Source organism: Patagioenas fasciata, chromosome 8, assembly GCF_037038585.1.
Source record: "Patagioenas fasciata isolate bPatFas1 chromosome 8, bPatFas1.hap1, whole genome shotgun sequence".
Classification (NCBI taxonomy): domain Eukaryota; kingdom Metazoa; phylum Chordata; class Aves; order Columbiformes; family Columbidae; genus Patagioenas; species Patagioenas fasciata.
Genome location: NC_092527.1, coordinates 39,978,098 through 40,005,450, shown reverse-complemented (window position 1 = coordinate 40,005,450; position 27,353 = coordinate 39,978,098). Strand labels below are relative to the sequence as shown.

At 43.0% G+C, this 27,353-nt stretch overlaps 1 protein-coding gene across 1 annotated transcript in view; it reads left to right on the top strand.

Moving 5' to 3' along the window:
• ADAM12 (ADAM metallopeptidase domain 12) overlaps positions 1-27,152 on the top strand; it is a 171,803-nt gene extending 144,651 nt beyond the window's left edge. Inside the window, exons 12-23 of the mRNA XM_065843291.2 lie at positions 374-551; positions 4,986-5,075; positions 6,171-6,366; positions 13,290-13,398; positions 13,523-13,721; positions 16,059-16,136; positions 18,020-18,128; positions 21,286-21,421; positions 22,056-22,164; positions 22,635-22,820; positions 24,484-24,572; positions 25,861-27,152. Of these exons, the coding sequence (XP_065699363.1) occupies positions 374-551; positions 4,986-5,075; positions 6,171-6,366; positions 13,290-13,398; positions 13,523-13,721; positions 16,059-16,136; positions 18,020-18,128; positions 21,286-21,421; positions 22,056-22,164; positions 22,635-22,820; positions 24,484-24,572; positions 25,861-25,915 (1,534 nt within the window). The 3' untranslated portion in view covers positions 25,916-27,152. The remainder of the gene's footprint in view (positions 1-373; positions 552-4,985; positions 5,076-6,170; positions 6,367-13,289; positions 13,399-13,522; positions 13,722-16,058; positions 16,137-18,019; positions 18,129-21,285; positions 21,422-22,055; positions 22,165-22,634; positions 22,821-24,483; positions 24,573-25,860) is intronic.
• Positions 27,153-27,353: the final 201 nt, after the last annotated feature.

The following is a 27,353-nucleotide window of genomic DNA, read 5'->3' as shown; positions in this document are numbered from 1 at the left end:
TTGAATTTTCCAAGAAGGATTAGGATGTTTTGCAGTCCTGTAAATGCGGGAATCCTCCTTGCTCGCCCAGTATTGCTTTAGGCTCATGATCAAAATTTGCGCTGTAACTACATAGGCGAAAGAGAAAGAAAGAATTCCAAATGTGAACATTTTTAAAATCCTTAACAGCAGCTACAGGTTTAAGTGAAGATGATGGAAATCCCTTACTCATAGTCAGAAATTATTATATGTTTTTGGCACAATTTCACAGTGAAATGAACACCATCTTCATGTTTGCCCACAGATGTGCTAAAAGGTCACCAGCACAGCAGGAGAGAGATGTTCTCATCTGATAACACCACCTCTTGTTTTTGTCCCTGTGTATTTTCCCTAGCTATCCATTTCCCATGGTGTTCAGTAGCTGCAGCAGAAAGGACCTGGAGACCAGCCTGGAGAAAGGGGTGGGAATGTGTCTGTTTAACCTGCCTGAAGTCAAGGAGTCCTTCGGTGGACAGAAATGCGGGAACGGCTACGTGGAGGACGGCGAGGAGTGCGACTGCGGGGAGCCTGATGTAAGGAGTTGCTGCTCACCTCCTGTCAACACGTTTTTAACAGTAAAGATGAATCAGAATTGCTTTAACACGTTTAACGCGATAGCTTAAGCCTCAGAGTCCTCAGATACATGGGGAGTTTCTGCTTAAATTGCATTTGAGTTGAAGTTCAGGCTGGGTTTTAGTTAAGAAAGTGTTCAATTCACCATTAGAGAACAAATTCTCATGACTGCTCCAACAGACTAATGGTGACTAACTCATCTTCCCAACAGCAGAAATTCCTTCAAGTTCCTTTAAGTACTAGCTCATAAGCTAAACTCAAATTTCTTAACTTTGCTCAAATTTCTGAAATTACCTTGAATTGAGGGTTTGTTAGCATGTATCAGAAACCACTCAGATATTAATATAAATAGTTATATAAGTATTATTATTGCCTGGGTATTTTTTCATTGCAGCCAGCATCAGTTTTTAGGTACAAGACCTTTCCTTCCTTCACCATGAGATTTTTCTTTACCGCTAGCCGATTACCTACTGACAGAAACAGCCTGTTCTGCCTCCCAAATAGATTGCTGCTGCTTCAAAGATGGTTCCGTTTGCTTTAGTGAATGTGTCCGAGACTGCTCAGATCAGGAGACAGGCAAAACCTGGGGCTCAAATCATGTCAGATCTGACATGTCACATCCCTTTGGCTTCCTGTGCTTGTTGCCTGGATTGAACATCTCTAAGATTATCTGAATTAAATATATCAGCAGATGAGGGATTTGTTTCCTGTGATAAATGTGGTTCTACGGACAAAATAGACCAGGGCAGTTCAAACAGCGAGATGTTGCTGTATCCTGTCCGTACAGCGGATTGGATTTACACAAGCTGTAAGGATTTCCTGACAGCTCACTCATTCTTCAGGGTAACGAGGTTGGAGGAAGCAGTCTTATCTCGTTTGAAGTCAGTAGAGTGCAAGCAGCTTGCAAATGTCTTTCTAACCCAGTTATCTTTCTCATTTTCACTGTTGAATGTTAGCGATACCTTTTCAAGTGGAAGCCACTTACCGTCAGCAAGCACTGACTTCATTTGGCTCTTCTTTCTGTGTTTTTCCTTTTTAATTGCATTGGAAAACTGCAGCTTGGGCCCAATTACATTAGTTTGGAATTACTGCTGTAATCTGTGGTACCAAAAACCCCCTTAGATTAGTTAATAATTGACTGCCCAGTCATTTATACCAGCCGAGTTTTGTCAGTAGTGTTGCAGTGTTTTGTGGCATGGAAAGCTGTACAATAACATATTCTAGTTGTATTTTATCGGTGGTCAGAAGTAAATATCAGTCAATATGTAGATGTAGGTGGCTGGTAGGGATATTTCTGCTTTAGGTAAGATATTAGCCTGGTGTTGAGGTCTGTCCTCGCTGTCATTGATTAGCAGTGGATTTGTAAGGATGGAGGGATGTGACTGTAGCCACAAAAATAGGAAAAAATAGAAGGAGGAAAAAGATAGCAAGATTGAGGAAGGGAAAAAAAGAATAACCTTGGTCCCTGAGAACTGGAAGGAGACAAATGCATCTAATTTTATAACGGGCTGCAAGAGGAAACACTAAACTTACAAGTAGGTAAATCAGAAGTCAGGCCAATTACTTCCAAATTTAGTTAAGATCTAGTCCCTCAACAGCTGTGACTTGTGAGGGATGAGTCAGCGCAGCTTTGGTGCCAGGCAGTCTTGTGTTACAAACCTGTCACGGTGCTCTGAAGGACTGAACAAGTGGATGGAAAGAGATGATGCTGTTCTTGCGGCCTGTGAGGGATTCAGAGAGGCTGTAGACCAAACCCTTTCACTAAAGCCTCTTTAGGAGACTGAGCAGCTGTGGCATGAGAGAATATTGCATGGGCAAAAATTGGGTTATAAAAGATACGAACTACAACCTGGTATAAATCATTTGTTTTATGGAGTGGAAGGAGATCTGCTGTGACGTATCCATGAGATGTGTCCTGGGGACTACACAATGCAGCATATTCATAAACAGCATGGGAAGAGGAATAGTCTTGAATTTGCTGATGATATGAATTAGGATGGTAGAGATGAACACTGGCTGTGAAACTGCGGAGGAACCTTCTCAGACAGCTGGAATGGGCATGAAGATGACAAATGGGATTCAGTGCGGAGTGATGCACATTCCAAATATCAGGTAGAAGATGATGGACTCGAGCTGACTCTGACCATAGAGGAACAAGACTTCGTATTGCAATAAATAGTCTCATGAAAATGTCAGCTCAGTGCTCAAGAGTGGTCTAAAAGGTAAATAGGCTGTTAGAAATTACTAGGGAAGAAATAGGAAAACAAAACAAAACGTCAATAGGCCTCTGTAAATCTGCTGCCTCAGAAAATGCATATGCCGTTTTTCCTACCCCTCCCTCATCTCAGGAAGAACAAAGCAGAATGAAAAAGGTTGAAAGAAAAGCAATAAGGTAGTTGAAAGTTTTGGAGGATCTCTGGCTGGAAAAGAAGAAAAGAAAGGAAAATGCCATAGAGCCATGAGCAAAATGGGAAGATTGAGTAGGGAGCTCTTGCCCCCTGACAAGAACCGTGCAAATGCAGTTAGAAAACGACAGGTTTCAGACCAGCAGAAGGAGCTGCTCCCCATGCTGCATCGATGACTTGTGAGTTCCTTTCCACTGAATGTTACAGGTGCTAAAAGTGCCCGTGGAGCCAGGGGTGAGCCAGGAGACCAGGAAGGTGGCATCTGTGTGTGTTCGTATTCTTGTCGTGAAGCATTTTCTGCTGGTTGCTGTGAGGAGGACACAAGCCTGGAAGGGCTATGGGCTGACCCGATGTGATCTGTCTTGTGTGCGTAGAAAAGAGGGGCTGCAAAAATATCCTGTTTGCAGTATCTGACACAATGTAGGTGGTGCTGGAATTGCTGAGGTGCTTTGATGAGCCCAGGAGACCCACACCAAGAAACCCAACTCCCATCATTGCTGTTGTTACTACTAATAATAAACTACAACGCAGCAGTGGTTTGGGGTGGCAGCCTCCAGCCTTAGGAGCCTTTTCTGTTTGCTCGCCTGTTTATGTTAAAACCATTCCTGACAATTAAATAGCCCAGGCACAAAAGCTGTTTACCAAACCTATTCCCTACAATGAGTAATAAGCACGTGAGTAATTGGAAATGTCGAAGGCTGCAGTAATATAATTCAAGGAGCCGTGTCTTTATCCCGATGAGCCCATGGAATGCCGATTGCTCTCCATTGCTGGCTGTGCAGGGCCACATGATGGGCTATAGGAGCTGACTGGTTCAGAAGCACCTGAATTGGACTGACGTTGCTTTCCTCCCCTCTGCTTTTCTCACATTACTGTTGAGGTGAATTTATAAAATGCGCTTCTATACAGCAGAATGTTACTTCTGAACTACAGCAGCTGCACAGAAATATTTATGCAGCCTGCTGCCTTCCGGCATGATCAAAAATAGGTGCAGGAAGTTGTTCCCCTGCTCCAGAGCAGCACAGTTAGCTTGGTGTATTTAGGCAGGTATTATCTAAGAACACAGCGAAGTGTGAGAATAGTTCTGCTCTTTGTTGTGAGTGCAGTGGTAGCCCCGTCTTCCAGTTGGAAAGCTTTACAAAAGCCAATAAAGTAAGAAGAGGCTGCGAACATCATTGTAACACACTTCTCCGGTGTTCCCTATATTGTTGGTGATCCCTTGTTAAGTCAAACTGACTTAATGCAGCTGAAGAGCAATTTTATCTGCTGCTATTTTTGTTAGAGAGCGAGATTCCAGCACAGCTGATTTAACTTGCAGCTTGAGAGCATAATCTTGGAAAAAACAATCCATTATTTTCTGCAACTTCTTAGTAGCTCATCCCTACCGAGAATGAAGTTTGCAAAAGCCCGCACATGCCACCATCTAATCCCTGAGTGTGAAATTGGGATGTATCAGTTAGCGAGAATGCAGTTCATACTCATTTCATTTCTCAAAGCTCTATTACTGGCGTAGCCCGATAAGAGATTACATGGAATGGTGTCATCATCTGCTTTGTGGCAGCCGCCCGTCTCCATGCGATACAGCAGTCTGGTGTTCAACTATCACAAAATAGAGAGTTGTAGTTTGATGTTCTGTAGCTGCAACACAGGTCCTGGAGGTGGTGGAATCATTCCACTGATTTTTGTGGAAATAAAACACCGTACTGTGGTGTCAGGGTTGGTATCAGCATCCTTGAGTTGTTTGGGATATTTGGGATTGGATCCATAGCTGGAATAAACCAGCTTTCCTCGGTGGCTTCTCTGCTTTTGCTACAATTATTGCGCTTGCTCAGTCTAAGGACAGACAAGACTGTTTGGATCAAGTTGTAGAATTTCATGCATAATTCATTGTTTCATGTCTGGCTTTTCTTGGCAGAGCTATAGGCAGCCTCTTGATTTACAGCTCATTGTGACTGCAAGTTGTCTGCTCTCAATTTCCCCTCCATCTAGGAATGTACAAACCGGTGCTGTAATGCAACTACCTGCACTTTGAAACCAGGAGCAGTGTGTGCACATGGACTTTGCTGCGAAGACTGCCAGGTGAGTCCATGGAGATGGGTATTTTCTGTGTGGGGCGGGCAGAATTCCACAGTCTTCCCGACTGCAAATTATAAGCAAGGATGCAGAACAAATTAGTATCATTAAGCATTAACACACTTGGATCTCATGTAAGCAATTAAAAACATTCTCAAATTGTACCAGTTACTGAAGGAGCAGATTAACAGACTTTTTAAATGGTGTCTGAGCTATTTGTAGCCATTGAATTTGCTTGTGCAAAACCTCTTTTCACGCACTTTTGTATTCTTTGATTGTTTCATGCTTACATGGATGTTGTGCTCTGGCAAACAGTCATTAAATGCTGGACCCTCTTTTTGTGCAAAGACTCTTAAAATATTAATTCTGTCAACAGCATATGTTTTTTTAATGGCAAATCATCAGCTCTTGTGAACTCCTAACATCCCATAAAAAGCCAGCTTGCTGCAGGCATTTACCTTCTTCAATTCTCAGGCCATCTCTTGCATATGGGCTAATAAAGCATTCAGCAAGTTTCCATCGTGTCTGTGGCAACCATCTGCCTAAAAACCGGGTAGCAGCAAACTGTCCAGACAGCCAGCAAATGCTCTTTAGCAAAATCAATCTCCACGTCTCTTTGCTTTTTACTGAAGGCGCTGCTGCAGTTCAAATTCAGCGCTGCTCCCAGGGCACCACCAGCTTTTGTGGTGCTTGTTGATAAGCGAAGGTTCCGACTGGCGCGTTCAGTTGGCATTGCCTGCGGAAAAAACTGGAGTTATCCAGGGAAATCAGGACGGGACAGGAAGAATTACATGTTGCAGGAAACATGCTGAAAACTTTGGGTTTTATTTGAAAATGAACAAAAGGCTGGATTTACCTTCTAACCTGAGCCACGTGAGCCATGTTTGCAGCTGCAAGTTGAGTTTGGTCCTCCTTCCTGCCAAACCCTGCGCAACATGTGTCAAATGAATGTGTTCAAAGAGCTGCGCAATCCTTACACTGTCCTCTGCGGTCACTTGGTGCAGAGCCAGCGGAAAAAGCTGTTTGTGCACCGCATGAGTTATACCACTGCATAACTCTTATTGATTGCAATTCGGTTAAGGATTTCTGTTTGTTTTGCAGTTAAAACCAGCGGGGATTTCTTGCAGAGACTCAAGTAACTCCTGCGATCTGCCCGAGTTCTGCACCGGCGCCAGCCCGCACTGCCCAGCCAACGTGTACCTGCACGACGGGCACGCGTGCCAGCGGGAGGACGGCTATTGCTACAGCGGCATCTGCCAGACCCACGAGCAGCAGTGCATCACCCTCTGGGGCCAGGGTGAGCCTGGGAACCGGGAGATCGGGTCATGAAATACACTTGGGAGAGAAAAAGCAAAAGGTGTTTGACTATAGATAGAGCTGGAAGAATTTTCTGCTGTGCCAATCTGCATCTATTCTTTTCTGAACTGAATAATGAGGGAATAATTTTGTGATTCATTTTATCGTTGATCTGCAGTCGGCTTCATCTCTTGCAGCAGGAGGTAGAGAGCAACAGTAACTAGGTTCATTTTGCAAGACGGCTGCAAATGGCTACGTGAACTTAGACAAATCATTTAATACTGGCTCTGATATAGCCTTATGTCATCCTACAAAGTGCTGAATGCTCTTGGCAGGTTGAAATCACAGCTCTTTTCAGGCTGGTACGTAACTTTCCTTCTATGCTCTAAATAGCCCATGTGTATCTGTTGACATCCCAAAACAGAGTTCAATATTTGGCGTTAACGTAAGGTTCTTGTATCGTTGGTGTTAGCTGTAAACCTGCTTCCTAACAGTACTCATAGCAGTGTATGCACTGAAGCAGAAAGATTTTACTATCCCATGGGAATTTACGTACGTTTTGCAAAAAAAAATCTCATAGTATGAGTTGTTTGGGTTATCCTAGACAGATGTTATCCCAGGAAAGCCATTCACCTTTCTCTAATGTCCTGTGGCCCTTCCCTGAAATACAAGTACTTAAGTCAGCCTTTTGCTATTGCCTCCTGCGTTGAGAAGGACAAGTCATGTCTCCTTCACCATCTCACTTGGACCTTCTCTCAAATGGGAAAAAAGACTTCTACCTCTCCTGAAGAAAAGCATTAGTTAGAGTAGATTCAATTATTTCTTTTAAACTGACTTTATTGGCTCCCTTGCCCTCTTTCGGTTCAGTATTTCTCTGCCTTCAACTCTGTTTCAAAACTTATTTATCAATATAATGACACACAGATGTTTCCCTTCATCCAAACCCTCATCAGAAGTCTCTTGAAGGATTTATCTGTCACAGGGACTTTGACTGTTCACAGTTTTAAAGAGAGTTAAAGCACCTGAAGAAATAATGCCAGTGATGCAGATGGTAGGTTTGCTCGGTCGTGTGGGTCTAAGAGGATATTAGCAGAGTTCCAGGTCAAAATTAAACTCCCTGTGTGGAGCAAGCCATGAATCTGATATACTCCTCCAAATCCCACTCACATGGTAGAGTTAATATGAGCTCGTGTAAGTGTGTACAATTATGGTCCCCAGTCTTAGTCATACTGGGACTTTTAATCCCCTGGACACACAGACATTTTCTCTTGTCTAAAGCAAAATCTCCCGATGAACCAGTTTCGCATGCTGTGGAAAGTTACTTGGTTGGACTGTTAATAATTTCAATTGCTGAGAAAAATTCAGCTAAAGGTCAGAGAGCTGAATTGCTGCAGCTCCCTTGCCAGGTCTGTGTCCCAACGCAGCAAATCCCCCAAACCCCCGGGCTCCCCGGTTCTTTCTTGTCTTTCTCCCCTGGGCTGTTCAGTGTGGGCAGCGCTGTGCGTGGGGTCTCCGCTGGTCAGGGCTCTGGGGCCTTTGTTCAGAGCAGAGCTCCAGCAGACTGGAGCTGGAATACACTTATTTGTCTTAGGAGTACCCAAGGATAAAGGTTTTGAAATGGAGGATGGGACATTACCAAACTTGAACTGGGAGGCTTAATTCTGTTCACATTCTTGGAGACCACACCAGGAAAATCAACCTTGAGGCAGCGCAGCACATAGGGCTCAGGCAACAACCTAGGGCCTGTGTTGTGGATTTAGGGACTGAGGATGTGAATATCCAGCACTCGGTCACATCTGGTTGGAGTACGAGCAGTTGGAAAAATATTGTGGGAGAGAATGTGAGGATTTCCTTCCAGCCTTGCAGCAGAAAGAGAGACTTGACATTCTGAGGTGGTGTCTCTGGCCTTCGTATCCAAACAATACATGTGAACCTTTCACTAGGTTGTTAGAGTTGATTAAAATGGTTTTTACCAGCTGTGTGTATTGAAATGAAGGAGAGTAGTTTAGTTTTTTTAAAACAAATTCTACACCATGAAGAGAAAACAGGTCAGAGTTCACTTATATTAATTCCTTTTTTCTGCTTCCCAATAGGAGAAAAACATGCTAAGTAAAATGCAGTAACTTCTCTTAATATTCAGTATATTGAATTCTTTATCACTGTCTTCTTTGGTACATCTTTCTTTATTTGTTGGATTACAAGATGTCCAGAAGCCAAATGATAAATGTCAATCTTAATATTTTTAGATGTAGTTAAAGAAGAATGATGAGCACTGGCAGAGCTTGTTAACCTTAGGCTGAGCAATAGGAATGTGTTTCCAGAGAGATGTACTTGCCTTTCCTTGGGTTTTTCGGTTACTTTCAACAGATAAATTCAAGTCAAATAGAGGAATACCTTTGCTGTTCCCTATCTGCAACATCAGTGTCTGAAAATAGCCATAAGTTCCTCTTATAGACCAAGTTCATTCCCAGAACACACAGATTTTTCTCTCTTTCACCTTAATTCATGTATTTTTTGTCTTTAAGGAGCAACATGCAGGAATTGCTTGTGACCTTTTTAGTCTCATATTCAGAAATATCCAACTGTGCTGATCTGACTTAGTGATAATAGTGACACATCTGGGCAACACCTGGGGCTCCACTGGCACATCCCAGGAGCAACGGGACACACCGATCAAGAAACGTAAGAGAGAGGAATTACTGATTACCAGGGAATAGAAGATTCTCAGTTTTAGGCTCATGGCTTTTTCTACATTGGCAAGTAAATGATTCTTTAGGGAAGGAAAGGAGATGCTTGTCTGTGTTTTCCTACTTTACCCCAAAGGGGAAAAAGCAATGGTTTGGGGAGCCAGTGGCAGGCACTGACTTAATAATTAGAATATACTGAAATTTCTTGCATAGATGTTGCCATTTGTTTATGCAGAAAGAATCTTAACTTTAATGTCAATATTTGTTACAAAGACCCATCACTGGTGTAAGAGTTCTGTGTTTTTTTTCCAGCTACAACCCTATAGGCAGAAGAGATGGGCTGCCCATCTAACCCAGCTGACCAAACCATCCCCAACTGGTTTTGTCTGCAAAACTACTGATTTATCCAAGCACTGTAAAGATTTGAGTCCAATGAAAATCAGACTCTTTTGATCACCAGAGATTTATGGCCAGACCTGTTTTATTTTGAGATGTGTAAGGCATTAAGCCATATTTTCAGAGCCACTGAGAGCCAGCAGACTCCTGAAATGCAAAATTATTGGTAACAGCTCAGCCCCATCTCGCTCTTGCACAGACTGAACAACAAGGAGCACCAAGACGAGAGAGGCCAAGGGGAGCTTGTGAAACGTTTGCTTCACATCAGCTGTGCGGTAAAACAATGAGAGATAAAATCCACGCGCAAATCACATGCCAGAGAACGGTATTTTTATGCTTATATTTATTTACACAGTTGTTTGTGGTGCTGGTTCGTTTACTCTGAGCAGCAGAACTCCAGTTATTCAGGTGTGGGGGTTTTTTCCATTCCACATCCATAAACACTGTGTAATCTTTTTAAATGTCTGAGACAGTGTTTGGAACTGAATTGAAATGAAATCTCTTTTGTGCTCTCAGGCTGAGAACGGGTGTTTCTCTGTTGTTGGAATCAGCACCATGGTCAGAACATTCTCTCTTCCAGGAGCCGGTGTTTTCCCGTTGCAGCAGGTCTGGTGCTGATCTGAAATGACACAGTGTTTCTGCATCACTTCCAAAAGCATAGGACATCTCTTTTTTGAAACCTTACAGGGAAAGAAGTGGGCTCATCAATCTACACATTGGGAAAAAACCCTTGAACTCTGGGGGTTGACAACTGCAGTGGTGAGCTGTGACCTTCTGCAGTTTCAGGTGGCTGATTTAATCCCTTGAATAACACTTGGCGTGGAAATGCTGACAGGACCTTCATTACAGGGTCACGAGACTGTAATTATCAATAGCAAATCAGATAAACTCCGCTCATCCAGCTCAAAGCACTTAATCGCTGGAAGTCTTTCACAAATTATTTTGCCTTTGCCTGTAGAGGTGGCAAAATAGAGAAAGACGGGACTTTCTGCTTCAGTTTATGTGGTGCAATCATGATAAATGGGTTTCCTCCAGAAACACAACATTACAAGTCTCTTCCTTAAACATCCTCTGAAATCCTCCTTTTAACTCGGGAGCTCCATCTGTTCAGCTTCTTACACTCCGATATGTTTTCATCTGTAAAAATGTCCAAATATTTTGAGAAAGCAGCGAGGAGAGGGAACAGCCATCTGAATCCCAGGCACCAATATGTTTTGGTTTGATACCAAAGACAGAAATTGCAGCTAGCTTTCTGTTTCCAAGCGCAGATGATCGTTGGGTACCAGGTGTTTTCATAGCCAGGCTGCTCCCAGCCTGGCAGGGGGAGCATTTTTTCGTGCTCCATGAGATGTGTTTTCTTGTTAAGCATTACCGGTTGGAGTTAAAGCTCACTGCTCCCTGTGAGGATGCTGCAGATGCGTTCTGCTTTCCATCTGCTGTAGCACGCTTGACTTCTACATTCAAAAAAACCCAACCAAACAACATGTTTCACCAAGAGAAGGAGGAAGATAAATACCTTAAGCTCTCTTAGTGTGTCAGTGAGCCCTTTCTCTTTTTAACACCATTTTTTTAATGTGTTCATTAGGAATGCAGTGATGTGCCACTGGCTGGGGCACAAAGCTCCAGGCCAAGAAGAAACAAGACCCATTGCAATCGAATAGGATAGTGGTACATGGGGGAGCTTTTCCTTTGGCGAGATGGGTCTGAGCAAATCCACCTTTGCGGATATGGGAGAAAAAGCCTTTTTTCTTGGCCTCTTGCTTACAGCATGTTTTTTCCTCCCCTCCTCTTCCTTCCCCAAGCTGGCACAGTATATGCACATATTAATGTTTGTATCAAGCTGAATCCTTAATATGCCTGCCCTGGGAAAGACGAGCAGTAATCTACATGCTGAAAATGGAAATCTAACTTTTGCTTTTTGCACAGTGCCTTGTCTGGATGCTTTTGTTGATTTTTTGATTGTTGCTTGCGGTTTAATGAGAAGAAGTGAAAGAGTCCTGTGTGAGTCCCTTTTAATAGTTCCAGATTTGAGAAATATTCTGAACTCAGCAAGCTTGATCGTAATCTTCCAAAGAATTTCAGGCTCTTGTCCTGCTCTCCAGGGAACAACAGCTCATATTCTGTTCCTTCTGTGCTTTTCTTTCTGAGTTTTCTAGTTGCACTGTGTAAAAATGTTAGAGGGAAAAGAGAGTTCATCCTAAGCCTCTCTCAAGTTTTAATATTTTGTCCTTAATAGCATTAGATGGTGCAGCAGTATATGGTATTAGTCAAGCTTCTGCCTGTGAAATGCAGATAATTAATTGAGGCGTTAATCTCTGAGTTATTAGTGAAAAGACCCACACTAACGGGAAGTCTTAAACTCGTATTTTCTTCTCCAGGAGTTTGACCCCTTTTTTATTTTAAACCTTCTTCCTCTTTGAAGCTTTTCAAATGAAATCTTCAGGATGGTGTAAATAAATGGTGTGTTTTACCCACAGTTGGAAGTGGCTCAAAACATTTGAAAGAAAAAAAGCAATGTTAACTCAGTTTGTCTCCGTTAAAGATGAGGGAACACTGTAGGAATGGTGTATTCTCAGCCCTCAGGCTGTCACATCACTCGTTGCCAGTTCTTCTTGCTTTAGTTTGGCTCATCTCTCAAAAGTACAGAAATGTTTCCAGCAGCTATCTGTGAGGAGTTTTAGCCATTGTGTCTCCTCAGCACCTTGTGTGCTCAGAGCAAGTCCGCCTGTTGGATTAGTTGGAATGTTGGCAGTGACTTGATTGTGCTATTAATTATCTTCATGAAAAGAAAATAGGGGGCAGTAAAGGACGCTAGCAAAGGGCCTCTTAATCTTACAAAGAGCAGCAATTATTGGCTGGAAATAAAAGCCACACTTCACATTAGAACAAGGGGATTAAATTCTAATACATGGACTAATGAATCATTGCAAGTCAAAACAGGGAAGTGGATCCTCCACCTCTTGGGCCTTGCAGATAAATGCAGGTATCATCCCATAGAAGATATTCAATACTTGGTCATGATCTGGGGAAAAAAATGGGCAGGAGATTGTATAAGACATTAGAAGAGATGTTCTAATAGTACCTTTTAACTTCTGAAATATGGGGCTGAGTAATGTGTCTGCACAAACATTGCCCGTACTCGCCCATCAGGAAAGTTCCTTTGCTGTTAGGACATGTCTCCATCATAAAAGCTGTGGTAGATAAGAACCAGATGCTGCCTTTCTTCCCAGATCCTGCTTCTGCCTCTGTGGTAGAAACAACCCTTCTTCCACGTCAGGCTTTCAGGAGCGGATTAACAGAGGGTTCAGGTGGGGATGGGTTCTCTTCTTCACCATGGTGTGTATTTGTGTTTTTACAGTCACACAGGACTCTACTTTGCAACTGGACTTTTTTCTGGTTCCGTGTTGTTCTGAACTGCACTTAAGGCCATATTTGAAGAGTGTTTTCTTTGGCTTCAGCTCTTGGGCTTTCGCTGCAATCACGTGGACTCCTGTAAAAAGAGGGAGTTGACTTACCGGCTGGCCCTTGTCTGTCTTCACCAAACTAGATGGGCATTTCCTCAAGGTTTTTGTGTCCCAGGAGGACCCGTAGGAGGGCTATCTAGAGAAATTCCGAAAGAGTTGTGCATTGCCTATTGCTCAGCATTGCCAAGAGAGAGAAGTAGCGGGAAACCCTCACATCCCGGCTCTTCAATTAGCATGCAGATCCCACGCCCGTTCCGTTGTGCTTCATCAATATGCTGATCACATCGTTCCTTCCCCTAAAGCATCGGTGGAGCTCCAAGAAAATTATTAAAAACACCTTGTATGAGCTGGAAGTGCTGATGAGGTTTTGTTTTCAGGTGCGAAACCCGCTCCTGGGATCTGCTTTGAGAGAGTCAATTCTGCGGGTGATCCGTACGGCAACTGCGGCAAAGACTCCAAGAGCTCCTTTGCCAAATGTGAACCCAGGTAGGGGCTGTCCCCACCAACAGGAGCAGATACGTGGTGGTGGGAGGGGGCTTATAACCTTTAAAATAATTTAACAACATTTAAAATTACTTAACTAATCTTTGGTTATGTTTATTCCCTTCAGAGATGCTAAATGTGGAAAAATTCAGTGTCAAGGGGGAGCAAATCGACCTGTAATTGGTACCAATGCTGTTTCCATAGAAACTAATATCCCGCTTCAGGAAGGCGGCAAGATCCTGTGCCGGGGGACCCACGTGTACCTGGGTGACGATATGCCCGATCCTGGGCTCGTGCTGGCAGGAACCAAGTGCGAAGACGGGAAAGTAAGTTGTGAAATCCTCCAGACAAGGGGAACATCGCTGTACTCATGCTGCAGAGTATTTTGTGCTAAACTGACTGGGCTTTGCTTTGGGATCTTTTCTTTTTCCCACAGAACAGTTTCTCATGCTCACACTGAGTCACATTTTTACTCCCATCTTCTGGCCACTATTCTGGATCACAGATTTGCAGATGCAATGCAAGTTGCTTAAACCTATAACAGATTTTTTGAGGACAGTCCCAAGTATCCGTCCATGTAGGCTAGAGGTTTTCTGCAAATTAATTACAGCAAAACACATTACACAATCGTTAATGAATTTCTGAGTTCAATGTATCACTTTCCCAGTGTCTGTAGTGTTGCAAAATTGTCATTAACTTCACTTGAGGTTTCAAAATACAATATATCTGCTGATTGTAGCTCCCTCTCTCTTCGTTTTTCTTGCAGCAAAAGCTGTCTCTCTATGCACTGTTAGAAAAATCTAAATCCATTGTTGCTTCAGCCACCAAAACTGATTCTCACAATCATATTTTGCAAACTTCGTGAATTACCCGATGTGAATGTAGCCACATTTCACATGGCCGACTCATTCTTAGGTTTTCTTTTGTGAGAAAAGGAACAGAGAAAGGTGGGAGACAGGCACGAGTTTACAGGAGGGAGCGATGGACAGGAATCCGAACACTATTGAAGGTTTTCATACCCTCACTGGGTTACTTGCAATAAGAAAACAAAAAGGTGCTTTGGTAATTTGTGGTAAAATCAGATAAATCTCCCAAGTTCTGAGTGCTTGTGTATTCTGCTGGATGATCACCCTGTGTTGGGAACAGGTTTAAAATACATCCCTAATGAAACTACAGTTCTGGCACGGGAAAACAACCCTTAGAACATCTCTAAGTCATGTTATAAAACGTCTTTTCAAAGAAAATTGAACGCTGAGAAAGCACCCCATTATGTTTTACTAATGAGTATTTAATCTTTCTAATCTATCTAATCATACACATACACACTATAGAATACACAGGCTAATACTTCTGAAATTGTATGTTTTCCTTGGAGGACATTAGTGCGTTTGTATTATGGATTAAGAATATGAATTTAAATATTCTTGAGTTTTCTAAGGCGAAGAGACACAATTTGAAATGCAGCCATTTTAATGTGATCAGAGCTGTGTGAGCCGCTGCGCGCAGAACGTTTGAATGGCGAGGGCTGCTGCAATCAGACCGTATTCTCTACTCGTGTGCGTGTTGATGCCAATTCACTCTCATTTCCTTCCCATTTTTCCTTCTCCCGAGGGGATAAGTGCCCTGATTAAGCATCCCTGTTGTCTCCTGCAGCACTATTCCCTGCTTAATGCTAATTATTGTGACTGACTTTTAGTAGTACTGAACTGAACTGCAGTTAAACAGGAGCAGAATTGTGCAGTCATGTTTTCCTTTTTATTTTGTCAGGATAGTGACAGTCGTTCCAGTCCTGATTTCTTCTCCTTTCGGTTTGGAGCAGGATAACTCATTACTGAACTCTTCATCAGCCGTTTGGTTGATGGGGTTACTAGATGGTACTAATGATGCTTTACCCCAATTTTCAGCCATATTGGCAAAATTTACCAATAATGACTGGAAAAGAAAAGTTTTGAATCTGATTACTCTGCATATGCTATTTGTTTCAGCCGTTTTCTATAAAATCATTATTACATTTTACATGTGGTCGGTTTATATTTCACACCAAAAATTTGTTTATCTTGGGAAAACCGTTCCAAACATCTCTGTTTTGCTGAAGAACAGCGATGGGCCTGTATATACAAGTGACCTCAGCTGAAGATTCAGCCTGTCCTGGGTGTAAGTTCTGTACTAGCCCAAGTAAGTTTGGTGCTGTTGGTGTAGCCAGAACTGTGGTCATTGCACCTTTCCTCAAGAAACCGCCTGCTGCTGTGGAGACGTGAACGCAGCCACGTCACGTACATGAGAACACGCTGCTCGGTGCATCCCTGGTCCTGAAGGAATGCAAATGACTGGGGTTTAAATTGGCTTTAAAAAAGCCCAAAGCCGAGCGGCTCACCACTAGTTCCACTTCAGCGGAAGCCTGAGTGTTGATTTGCACCAGCTCAGCACATCCACTGAACATGAACCAGGTCTGCAATGCAGGCTTGGCTGCGATGCTGATAGGAGCAGTTTTCACCTTGTGCAGATTTGGGCCTGAAGTACTCACACGGTGTTACTTTTGGTCAATGTAACATTGTCAGTGCGGCATCTTCATTTGGAACTCTTTAACTGGTAAAAGGGACACAACGCCCTGTGAGCACCAGCGGTTCTGTCCCTATTCACACTCATTTTCCCTTATTTTGCAGATCTGCCTTAATCGCCGGTGCCAGAATACGAGTGTTTTTGGCGTACATAGATGTGCAACAAAGTGCCATGGGCGAGGAGTAAGTATTATAGGAACGCTTTTTTTACAACCAGTCAGTAAACACTGGATGAGAAATCATTTTACATAATAGCTTTGGGATCTGTGATTGTTTGTAATATATCAAAGTCACTGCAATACTTTTTCATTATGTATTTCCATTTTCAGTGTCCCTTATATGAACTGCAAGAAATTATTTTTCTTCAACAAAGACATATTCATCAGGTAGCAATTATCTTGTCCTTAATTAACAGTCTGTGATAAAAAAGGAATGTTGTCATCTTCAAAGCAATTTTAAGTCTAACCTTCGTCATGAAGAATTCCCATTAACATTTAAAAAACACACTTTCTGTGTGGATAGAAGTTAAAATATGCAGCTGAATTGAGATGCAAATGGAATAGCATTTCCAAAAGTATTAAAATAAAGTACAATCATACTGATGAGGTTCATGGTATGAAAGTGGTGGTGCAGGATGAAAAATTCGATGATATCGGTTAATAATATAAAAGTGTTTTGAAACCTAGTTCATATTATGAAAATGATAATTATGTCAAGCTATGCCTTTATTAACCTCGATTTGCTAATGAGCTGTTTGTTTCTGTGAAGAGCTGTGGCTGCTGCATTGGGAGAGCCATAGGAAATTCTCTGTCCTCTCCTAAGAAGGGATTTTAATTTGATTTAACTTAGTTCGTCATCCCGTATTTGAAACACGGAGCAGCACTGACGGTGCTGCCTGTTCCCGTTGTGCTGGAGTGAGCATCGGCTTAGACCAGCATCTTTGTGTCTGTACGAGGGAGAACCTCTGGTGACTCCTGGGTAGCTGAATTCCTGATGGAATTCTAGATGGGGACTCCTGTAGCGCTTTAGTTTAAAAAATACTGCTTAATGATATTTTTAATTGCCTTGCTGTCTTTGAAAAGTAACATTTTCATTTTACATGAACATAGGCAGTCTAAGCTGTGTGACTGATAATTTAATACTCTGCAGACACAGCCTGACCTCACCAGAAAAAGGCATATTTGCAAACTCTGGTGAACTAACAAGTGTCTGACTCAGAAACACATTAATTAACCTATTGCGTAGTTTCTCTGTGGTGGTGGTAGATCAGTGATGATCAGTGTTATCACGTAATTAAGAACCATATTGACAACTAGCCCTAAGTCCAGAAAATGTATTTAAAAATGAGTTTGAGCATCTACACTTGACTGTGCCATCTTTGTCCTGGGCAAGAACGTTTTTGGCCTGTTCAGTTTGTGTATTCTGTTGATACAGCATGGTCTTTCCTCTTCCCCTTTGTCTTCCTCTTCCCCTTTGTCTTCCTCTTCCCCTTTGTCTTCCTCTTCCCCTTTGTCTTCCTCTTCCCCTTTGTCTTCTTCTTCCCCTTCGTCTTCTCTTCTCCCAGTAACTGGTTTGTGTTAGAGCTGGGGGTCTGAGTGGTGGAAGGATCAGTATTGAGGCTGGTGCAAGGCCCTGGCGGACCAGGAGGGTTCTCGTGGGCTGACAGAGCTTTACAGCCTCAACCTCTTGTTTCTGTGGAGGCAGGAGGAATAGAAGTTAGAAAGCAGATAATGTCGCTGCTAGAAGCAAAGAGAGAGTAAAACTTAAGAGGTGTGTGGTTATCCTTATCTTATTGAAGTTGTCAGCTGGTGCAACTCAATTACCCGCCAAATAAATAATGCTGGTTTAGGATCCCGGTTCCTCCGCGGTGTCCTGCACTCAGAGCTGCTCTGCGCCCTCTGGGTTGTGCCCACAGCAGGTACAGGTACCAGCACGGCACCTTTCCTCGAGAAGTTCTGTTTCTTTCAGATGTGTTGCTACCCGATTAGGAGGCCCTATCAGCCAGTGCTGCTCTCAGGTCTATAGGCTCATTCTTTCCTTGTTAAATCATTTGTCTTGTTTTGCAGGTCTGCAACAATAAGAAGAACTGTCACTGCGAGGCTGACTGGGCCCCCCCTTACTGTGACAAGCCGGGCTTTGGTGGCAGCGTGGACAGCGGACCCGTTAGGCAGGCAGGTTAGTGGCAATTCCTGATTTACCGGTGCTTTCCGTGATAAGGAGTGGAAACACAAGGTGTTGTCTTGTAAGCAGTGAGATTATGAAATAAGTCAGTAAATCAAACAGCTTTGTCCAGACGTATCAGCACCACCTTTAGAATGTAGTGAAGCAAAACCAAGGCCAGCCAAGTGCATCCCTTTTCTTGCATAACTAAAAGCACAGTGGTCCTGATGGCTTCTTTGCTTTGTCTTTTTTTGCCTCTTTTTTTATTTTCCAAGATGCATAGTTGGGTTCAGTAGCTCAGTGCAGTGAGTAGGAAATGGTGTTGATGGAAGCAGAGGACACCTTCCTGTGCGACCTCACCTAGGCGTTCCTGCTCCAGCAGGGGGATTGGACTAGATGATCTTTTGAGGTCCCTTCCAATCCCAAACATACTGTGATACTGTGATACTGTGATGAGGAGCTGAGTCCCACCCTCGAGCTGATCCCGTTGCCATGGCAGGTGAACATCACAGCGCTCCGGGGTTCACCTTGGAGCCGAGCTCCCGTGTTCTCCACTGGGAGCCTCAGGGTAGAAATACCTTGTACACACAGCGTGCTCCTATAGGTCTGTGCCTAATGGAGAGTGGACATTGCAGTGATTATAAACGCAAAAGTATTGCAGAATCAAAAATCAGATGTTGCTCTTCTACGAACAATCTTTTGTATCGTGGAAAATAGCAGAGTTGATTGTATCAGATTAAAACTACATTTTATAGCTTCCAAACGTTTATTAGAAGTTTTCCTCACACATGATAGTAGCAGATGATGTGCATTTTTTGTAACTTGCATTTCAATTTCCCCTGTTCAGTGTGCAGAACGTTGGCTGTAGCATCTTTCTTCAGCTTTGGCCAACCTCAGAAGGAGTTATTTCTGCGCATTGTCAACTTTGACAGGGTGTTACAATCATCACAAGCCAGTTTTTCTCCAGAGTTCTGTAACTTTAGTGACTTCCCCAGAGATCTTTCTGATCTTTGAGTAAGAGACAGGACGAGCATTCTTCTTGCACATACATATATAAACTATAGCTTGCTGGAAAGTGATCTCTGTGTTTTCTTATGAATAATCCTCTTCAAAACCAAACTGGATTTTGTTCTCTACATGCCAGATCCTGCAGGGAATTACAATAGTGGATTTATGACATCATGGTCATTTCCGTGACAAAACTTCCCATTATGATTTAACTGTGTAAAGATCTTTTTTTAAATGTCTCCCAGTTGTAAGAGAGCACAGAAACCGTGCTCAGTGTGATTACTTGTGTGTTCAGTGTGTTAAGATGCTCTAAAGCATTCTAGTCCTTTCTCAGCTGACCTCAAAATACTTGGGGAACCACAAAATAGAATCATGTACTGCATAGACAACACTAAGTGGAAAAGACAAATACAGGATATCTTTGATAATTCTTGCATGTTGTGGTTTTGGATCGAACTTCAACAAAAAATTGTTTTAACAATAGTTTATTATAGTGTGGTAGTTTCCCCATTTTTCTCAGAAGCCAGCGCTACGTTCAGTAATACTGGGAATAAACAAATACGGAAAGTGCTGGAGGAGCTAATTTTCTATCGCTGACACTTGCATTTAAATATGAACGCTTGACGGGGTGGTTTGGTTTATGACCTGAGTGGTTTGCACACGTCTAAATCAAATTACAAAAGGATTAGCTCAATAAAGCACTTTCATTTTAGTCAATCAAGGCACATGGTCTCATTAGTATTTAGTAACTGATTTTACCCAGCTGACTTAGAATAAATGTATGTCTGGCACTCTGTATTTTTCTTACAAACAAGCCTTAGATATTTCATTGTTAGGTAGAGAAGTTAATTTAAATTGTGTAATCTTGGCTTATTAATTTTATTAATCTCTATAGGGGTAGTGAGGGATTTATTATTCTGCAGCGCTACAGGGTAAACAGTGCAGCACTTGGTCCCCCAGGTGTAGTTGGTTTGGTCTGTGTTGCTGCCCCGTTCCTGGGAGCTCCGGCCGGGCCAGGAGAAAATGCATCAGCGCTGGGCCAGGGCTGAGGCCTGAGCGAAGACCGAAACTGCTTCTCCCGCTCCAGGAGTGCATCTTGTAGCTCAGCAGCCCCGAGGAACCACAGCATCCTCTCCTCCAGGCAGGGGTCATATCACGGATCTCTAATGACGAGAGCTGCTGCCTTTCCCCTTCCTGAACATAGGGTTTTCTAGTCATCTGGCCAGGCTGGGCTCCCCGTTGTGCCTCAGTCCGGTCCCAGCAAGGCACTGACACTGAACGGAGTGGTGTGAAAGGCACTGACACTGAACTGTGGAGCGGCAGAGGCTGCAGAGCGTCCCTGCGAGGCCACACGGCCTTGCTGCCCAAGGCTTTTCTAACTGGATTTTGGGCTTTCCTTCAGCTCCGCGCTTGCCTTCAGATTTGACTTGACAGCCACCTGGGCTGGGCCGCAGTAATCCAGCTTTCAGACTGTTTGCACTGTGTTAAAGCACAAGCAAACCCTTAAAAACCAGTTAGAAAGGAACTAGAATTACTGTATTTATTCGAGGGGTGGAATATTTAAAATTTGCGCTTTACCAAACTGTGATTTAGGCATTTCTGTCCCTTTTCTCTCCCTCCCACCCAGCAGCCCCTGAAGAAGCTGCCAGTGGGTGCTGCTGTGGCCATCAGTCACCCTGGGGTGTCTGGATGAGACCCTGTGGCCCCGTTTGCAGGTGACAGCCTAAGCAGGACCCAAACAGAGGAGCAGAGACTACAAGGAGGTGTTCACGTTTGGGCCCAGATATCAGAATAGGATAGGATTAGAATAGAATAGAATAGAATAGAATAGAATAGAATAGAATAGAATAGAATAGAATAGAATAGAATAGAATAGAATAGAATAGAATAGAATAGAATAGAATAGAATAATTCACTTGAAAGGAACCTACAGTGTTAAATTTTAACCAGTTCTTCCACAATGTTAAAGAAATAACTTGAAACAGATCAAAATTCAAGCGTCAGCCTAGAAGAAAATAAATTTATTAGTCTTCAATTTATAGTTCATTCACTTCACCTGCATTGCATTTGAAACCCGGGCCAGGCAGCGATGTCCTGCTCCACATACACAACCATCCCAGTAACAATGGCTCAAGAGAAGTTAATTCCATGTGTTTTGTTGCAGATAATAAGAGTTTAACCCTAGGAGTGCTGATAACCATTCTGTGCCTCATCTTTGCTGGATCCGTCACGTATCTGAAGAGGAAGACTTTAATGAGATGGCTGTTCACAAGTAAAAAGACAACAATAGAGAAACTGAGGTATGAGCATTTTCCCTAATTCTACTCTAATAGTTGTTAGTAGAAAGTAGCTGTAGAGGTGGCAGCTCTCACCTTGATGTTCGTCAGACACCAGTGTGAAGGTGTTAGAAAGCACCAGCCTTAACAAAAATATTCAAGTATTAATAGCCGTAGTTTTCCTGCTTTAGTTTAACTTTATTGTCAGTAAAGAATGGAGGTTTTGGTTTGACTGTGTACCTCTTTTGCGATAAAAAATGAAGAAGTGAAGGAAGTATTGCCTTTATTTTCATTTGCTTGAAATAGTTTCATTACATTGCGTGGCCTTTTATCCAAACTCGGTCGAGTGAGCTGAAACTTTCATATTTGAGGTCATTACTGTTAAATGCCAGATTCATTAGAAGAGTCTCCTGGGTGTTACAAAGCTGCATTTTCACAGATTGCAGAAGCTGATTGAACAGACTGCTGCTTTCCAAAAAATCTGTATTTATTTTGATTCTTGCAGGAGCATGAGACAATTGTTGCTTTCCTTGTTCACTCTCAAAAGTCAGGAAGTCCGTGCAAAATCTCATTCTGAAATGGGGCTACTGTTTAAAACAATGTTATAACGATGTTATAAAGTAGAATGTAGTGTTCAAGGAATATTTTTGTATTCCAGGTCTGTGAGTCCAGCACGACCTTCCCGTTCGTCTGAGCCGAACCGTGTCCATACCGCATCTCGCAATAAAAATCTCATCCTGAAGCCGCAAAATACAAACATACAAAAAGTGAGTTAAAAGAAAAAAGCATATATTTGGGATCTCATGTAAGTAATTGATCATAACACAATTACGCTCCGGCGGGGGGATTGGACTGGATGATCTTCTGAGGTCCCTTCCAATCCCTGACATTCTGTGATTACATGATCTTAATATCACATACAACTAACAATATGTAAAATGGAGAAGATTTAGGCTTCAGAATACTTGGATGGCTTGTGGGTTTTAGGCAGGTGACGTCAAGTGCAGATAAGAAAGAACTCAGTGTCTAGGACAGAGCCAGCCCTGACCCCAGAGCAGCACAGGGCGCAGTGCTTGAGAAGGCTCTGCAAGCTGCGAGTTGCCCCTGTTTCCAGGGGTGTTGAGGGTAGAGGAGAGCAGAGCAGGAGGGAAAAACAAGCTAATCAATAGATTTTAAAGTAGCAATGCTCACGTCAACTCGTGAAGTTTCTGACTTTGTGTTGGGGTTGTTTCCACAGCGAGATGGTCCAAGGAGGCCGCTGCCCTATCAGATCGTGGACATCGGCAGCCCTGTGAAGACAGACGATCTGCCGCAGCTCAGGACACCGCAGCGAGTCCTGCCCCCCCTGCCGTGTCCCCAGGCTGTGCCCCACAGAGCCCTGCCCCACAGACCCCTGCCCCACAGAGCCCTGCGCTGCCCCCAGGTGAGCCTGAAGCTGCTGGTTCATATTTACTGTGTGAGTATCTGCTTGTGCTAAAGAGGAATTAAGTGTTTTCTCACCTCTCATCTTGGCCGTTGCCCACAGTATTGCCTTTGTGCAAGTTTAGGAGCGCAGTCATTACCCCCAGTTTCATGCAGACACACCTTTCATTGCGATGTTGAAGTAGAGCTGCTAACCCTTTTTTTTGGCAGTAAGATGCATCTCAAGGTGATATTCAGAGCAGATTAAGTTGTGTGCAGTTGTCTGTATTAAATTGTGCCTTTTCTTGTCACTGGCTTCTCTTTTGGTTGCATTTGGAGCGTGACTGTGTCCAAGCAAAGACTCAGGCACCCAGCTATTTCTGTTTTCTGGACATTGTGCTATTCTGTTTATAGTACAAGATGAGAACGAAGTGAATGCCGTTATCACCAACCTGTCATTTTGAAATGAGTATCCCCGGATTTGGATGCACATCCTGCAAATCAAATCGCTGTGTCTGGTTGCAGAACACAGAGCAGGGTGAGCTGCGGTGGCAGGGGCAGGGGCAGTGTGCTTGTGCACTGTGACAGCAGGAGGAGTGTACCTGGTGTCAGTTCTGTCTGGAGTCTGAACACAGAATCACTCAGGTTAGAGCAGCTTCTGTAGTGTGTCCAGTTTATTAATTGCTCTCAAAGTATTCAAGCTTTTTCCTTCCTTTTCCATCTTGCTAGTCATTGATTTTCCTTTTCAGGGGAAAGGGAAATACCGATTCTTTCTAAAATCGTTATTCTAGGAAAACTGTAGTATTGGTTTGTGTTGCTTTTGTCCTCAGCTCCACCAGTTCCACTGTTTATTTTCTGGCATTCCTTAAAACATTCTGCATATTTCACAGCGGTCAAAGTCAGGATTTTAAGTGCAAGTGCTTTTCTGTTTCTTAATCAAATAGTTCCTTAAAAAAAAAAGAAAAAGGGCCTATTTGTCAATGTTGGTGCCTCTGTAGCTGCCCCAGCCTCCCAGTGTCCTCCCCTGCAGATCCCAGCTCACGGTGAGGTACACCCCCAGGTACACCCCCAGCTACACCCCCAGGTACACCCCCAGGTACACCCCCAGGTCTCCAGTACTGTCGTGACCAAAGACTGACAGATCTGAAACTGCCAAAAAGCGTTTCCCTTTGGCAGCTCAAATTAATTGTGACAGTTACTCCATCAAGCAAAATATCACGGTTTTCAGTTGCTACATGAAAAAGAAGTAGGAAAAACATGGGATCAACTCATGGCAACTTGGTGAATAAGCACAAGTGTCTTCTTTCAAAATTATATCCGTAACATCAATTCAAGATTGTCAGAAATAGCTCCGTTTTATACCCTAGGGACACAGAAAGCACCGCGTGGGAAGAAAGTTTCTGAAGTTACCAATTTTACTCCCTCAAAGCTCGGACAAAGTAAATGAACATGAGAACAGTTTGGTCTCGTTTATGTAGACGCTAGAAACAAAATCATTACAACACAATATTAAACGTTTGTTTTAAAATATAAGTGCCTATTTATTAAAAATAAAATATGTCTTACTCATTTCAGTGTATCTGCTCACAAATACTCCAAACTTACCTTCAGTTTATCTCAGTTGTTGCTGTGTTGTGTGTTCTGTCAGTTCCAAAGACTAACGTGAGATGTTTGTTTGCTCGCAGGAGAACCCCAAACCAACCCCTCCTCGGAAGCCACTCCCGGCCGACCCGCCAGGACACCCCCGAGCTCTGCCCCCCGGGGCGCCCCGAAGGTCAGTGTGGTTGGGCACTGGGCATCTGCAACAGCTGAAAGCACAGAGTGTCAGACTGAGCGTTGCTGGGGCTGTAGAGCAAAGATGGGACAGATTGATTAGCAGGGCTTGGTGTGATAGGACAAGGGGTGATGGTTTTAAACTGAAAGAGATTCAGGCTGGACATGAGGAAGGAATTGTTGGCCCTGAGGGTGGTGAGAGCCTGGCCCAGGTTGGCCAGAGAGGCGGTGGATGAACCATCCCTGGAGACATCCCAGGCCAGGCTGGACGGGGCTCTGAGCAACCTGAGCTGGTGAAGATGTCCCTGCTCATGGCAGGGGGGGAATGGATGAGCTTTAAAGGTCCCTTCGCACCCAAACCATCTGTGATTCTACATCAGCACAACTGCACTGACTTCCACAGAAGTATGAGAATTTATACTACATAGGAAGGCTTGACTGCAAGCATCTGTATTTTTACCAAAAAAAAGCCCAACAAATACAATTCCTTGCAAAAAAAAAGCAACAAAGCTCTTGCAGAACAAAATTTCCCACTCAGCCCCCTACAGAATCAGGCTGAGAACCGAATGCTGCTAAGATCAACCACCAATAAAAGCACATTTCCATTCCTGTATTTCACAATGGAACATCAGTTTAGATCATCTGAAAATAATACCCCAGACATTGAGAAAGCACAGAAATTGTACACTTCTGAAAAAGAAATTATTTTAAAAAGCATGTTGAAAAAAACTATCTGGAAGTGAAATAACTGCCCAGTGTTAATGGGAATGGTCAGTGATCTGTTCTTAGCCAATATTCTTTGGTGTTTTGCAAATAAAAAGTGAGTGCTGAGGAAGACAGGAGTATGTAAGCTACAGGAATTCCACTAATGAGGCACTTAACATTGCTCACAAACATTACAGATAGAATCAGGTTAGTTTCCTAATACTTTGAGCACAAAGATTGCAAGAGTGAACTCGGGTTGAGCTCCTGGCTGTCCATTCCAGGACATACTTTAACTGACAGCTTTTTGAAATCAACGGCTCCTCTACGCCATTAAGTAGCATTTTTGAACAGGTGCAAAATGGATTGAGCACCCAAAGAAATAAAGACTTTAAACACTTGAAATGTGGAGTTACCGTATCCCACTGACCAAGCAGCAGTTACGCCTGAACTGAAATGAAAGAGGCTGCTGGTTCTACTTACACGTCTGGATGGGCCTTGGGAGGGATTTGGTCTCGGTGCCTCCAGCACATGTGAGAACTGTGGCAATTTTAACTACCAGTTTGCTGTTTCCTTTCTTTCCGCAGACCTGCTCCCAAGCAGCCACCGCAGGTACCCAGGTCCAGCAACACTGTGATGTGAAACGACGACAAAACCTGACGCCTTGATTTTAAACAGTGAAGACAGAAGTTTGCACTATCTTGAAACTCCAGCTGGGGTTCATTTTTATGACAATACTTAGAATTTTTAATGTTTAAAACAGCATTATTTTTAAGAATTCTGAGCTACTGCCTTTGGTGCTGTGCTGTGCTATGGTGCTCTGTATACTTGCTCAGGTACTTGTAAATTATTAATTTATGTTGAATATTTATTACAGTGCAGTGCACTGTAGTAGATATTTTTACCATAGCTAAGTTTTCCTAAAAAGGAAGCCTTTTTTGTAATATTTCATTGAACTTGAATACTTCTGCTCTATCGGTCCTATGTAGAGTGGGTAGTTTTGATCTGTTCTTTAAGCGCTGATACTCCTGGATAATTCAAATGTACAAACAGCTCAATCTCAGTGGTTCGTAACCAACTTCTGAATAAATCTGTCAGGGTAAAAGCAAAACCAAAGACTCCTCTGGAACGTGGGGAAATGCCCGATGTCTGCACCCAGATGGGTAACGTATTAACCAAAGATAACTCAGTGTGAGCAGCTGTGCTGTAATTTCAGCTTTCACGTTGGAAATCGCCGAGAAATCTATGCGGAAAGAGGATGGATTCACTTGGGCCAAGTTCTCTTACTCAACAAGTACTGTATAGCGTAAAACTGTATTTTTTGAACCTCATTTTCCTCAGACACAGCGTGGTTGGTACATGTTACTGCAGATATCGGGCCTCCCAGCGTCATTACCTTTTAGATGCTTTGGGAGTTCAATTCAGGCTGTGTGTGAGGTGGTTGTACCTCGCTGTGCCGCTCGGACACTCAGGGGCTGGGGGAAGCCACCACCGCCAAGAATTACCTTGTAACAATCAACTATTATACTTCCTTCTTTTGCCTCATCGCTCTGCTTATTGACTGTATTTTGCATATTTACTACTGTTTTGTATTTAACTCCTAAGATATTGCTCTAGGTTTCTTAATTTTCAAATCAAAATGCATATTTTAATATGGAGACTTTGTATCTCTTTATTCTGTGGTGCCATTGGATGTGATGGGGTCTGTAGCAGCAGCACTGCTGAACGCGGCTGTTCCTCCTGTGCTGTAACAAACACAGATTCAGAGATCAGTTGAAATAGAGGGAGAAGGAGCTATTACCTTATGCAGGTTAGTTTCCTGATTGCTTGTAGTTTTTGTTTCTTTAAGCAAAAATAAAAGCATTGATAGAAACTTGGATCTCGGTAAGTCTCCTGGTTATTCCCCATCGTTGCAATACAGCGCTCGTGTTTATTGATAAACTAAATAAACTGCCGTTTAGTTTGTTGCTGAATAGTACAGTAAATGCTTCCCAAAAGCATTTCAGTTCTTAAATCAACTCTGATACAGGAGCAGTGCTTTGTGTATGGAGAATCACTGCAGCAGTGATGCTGACTTACC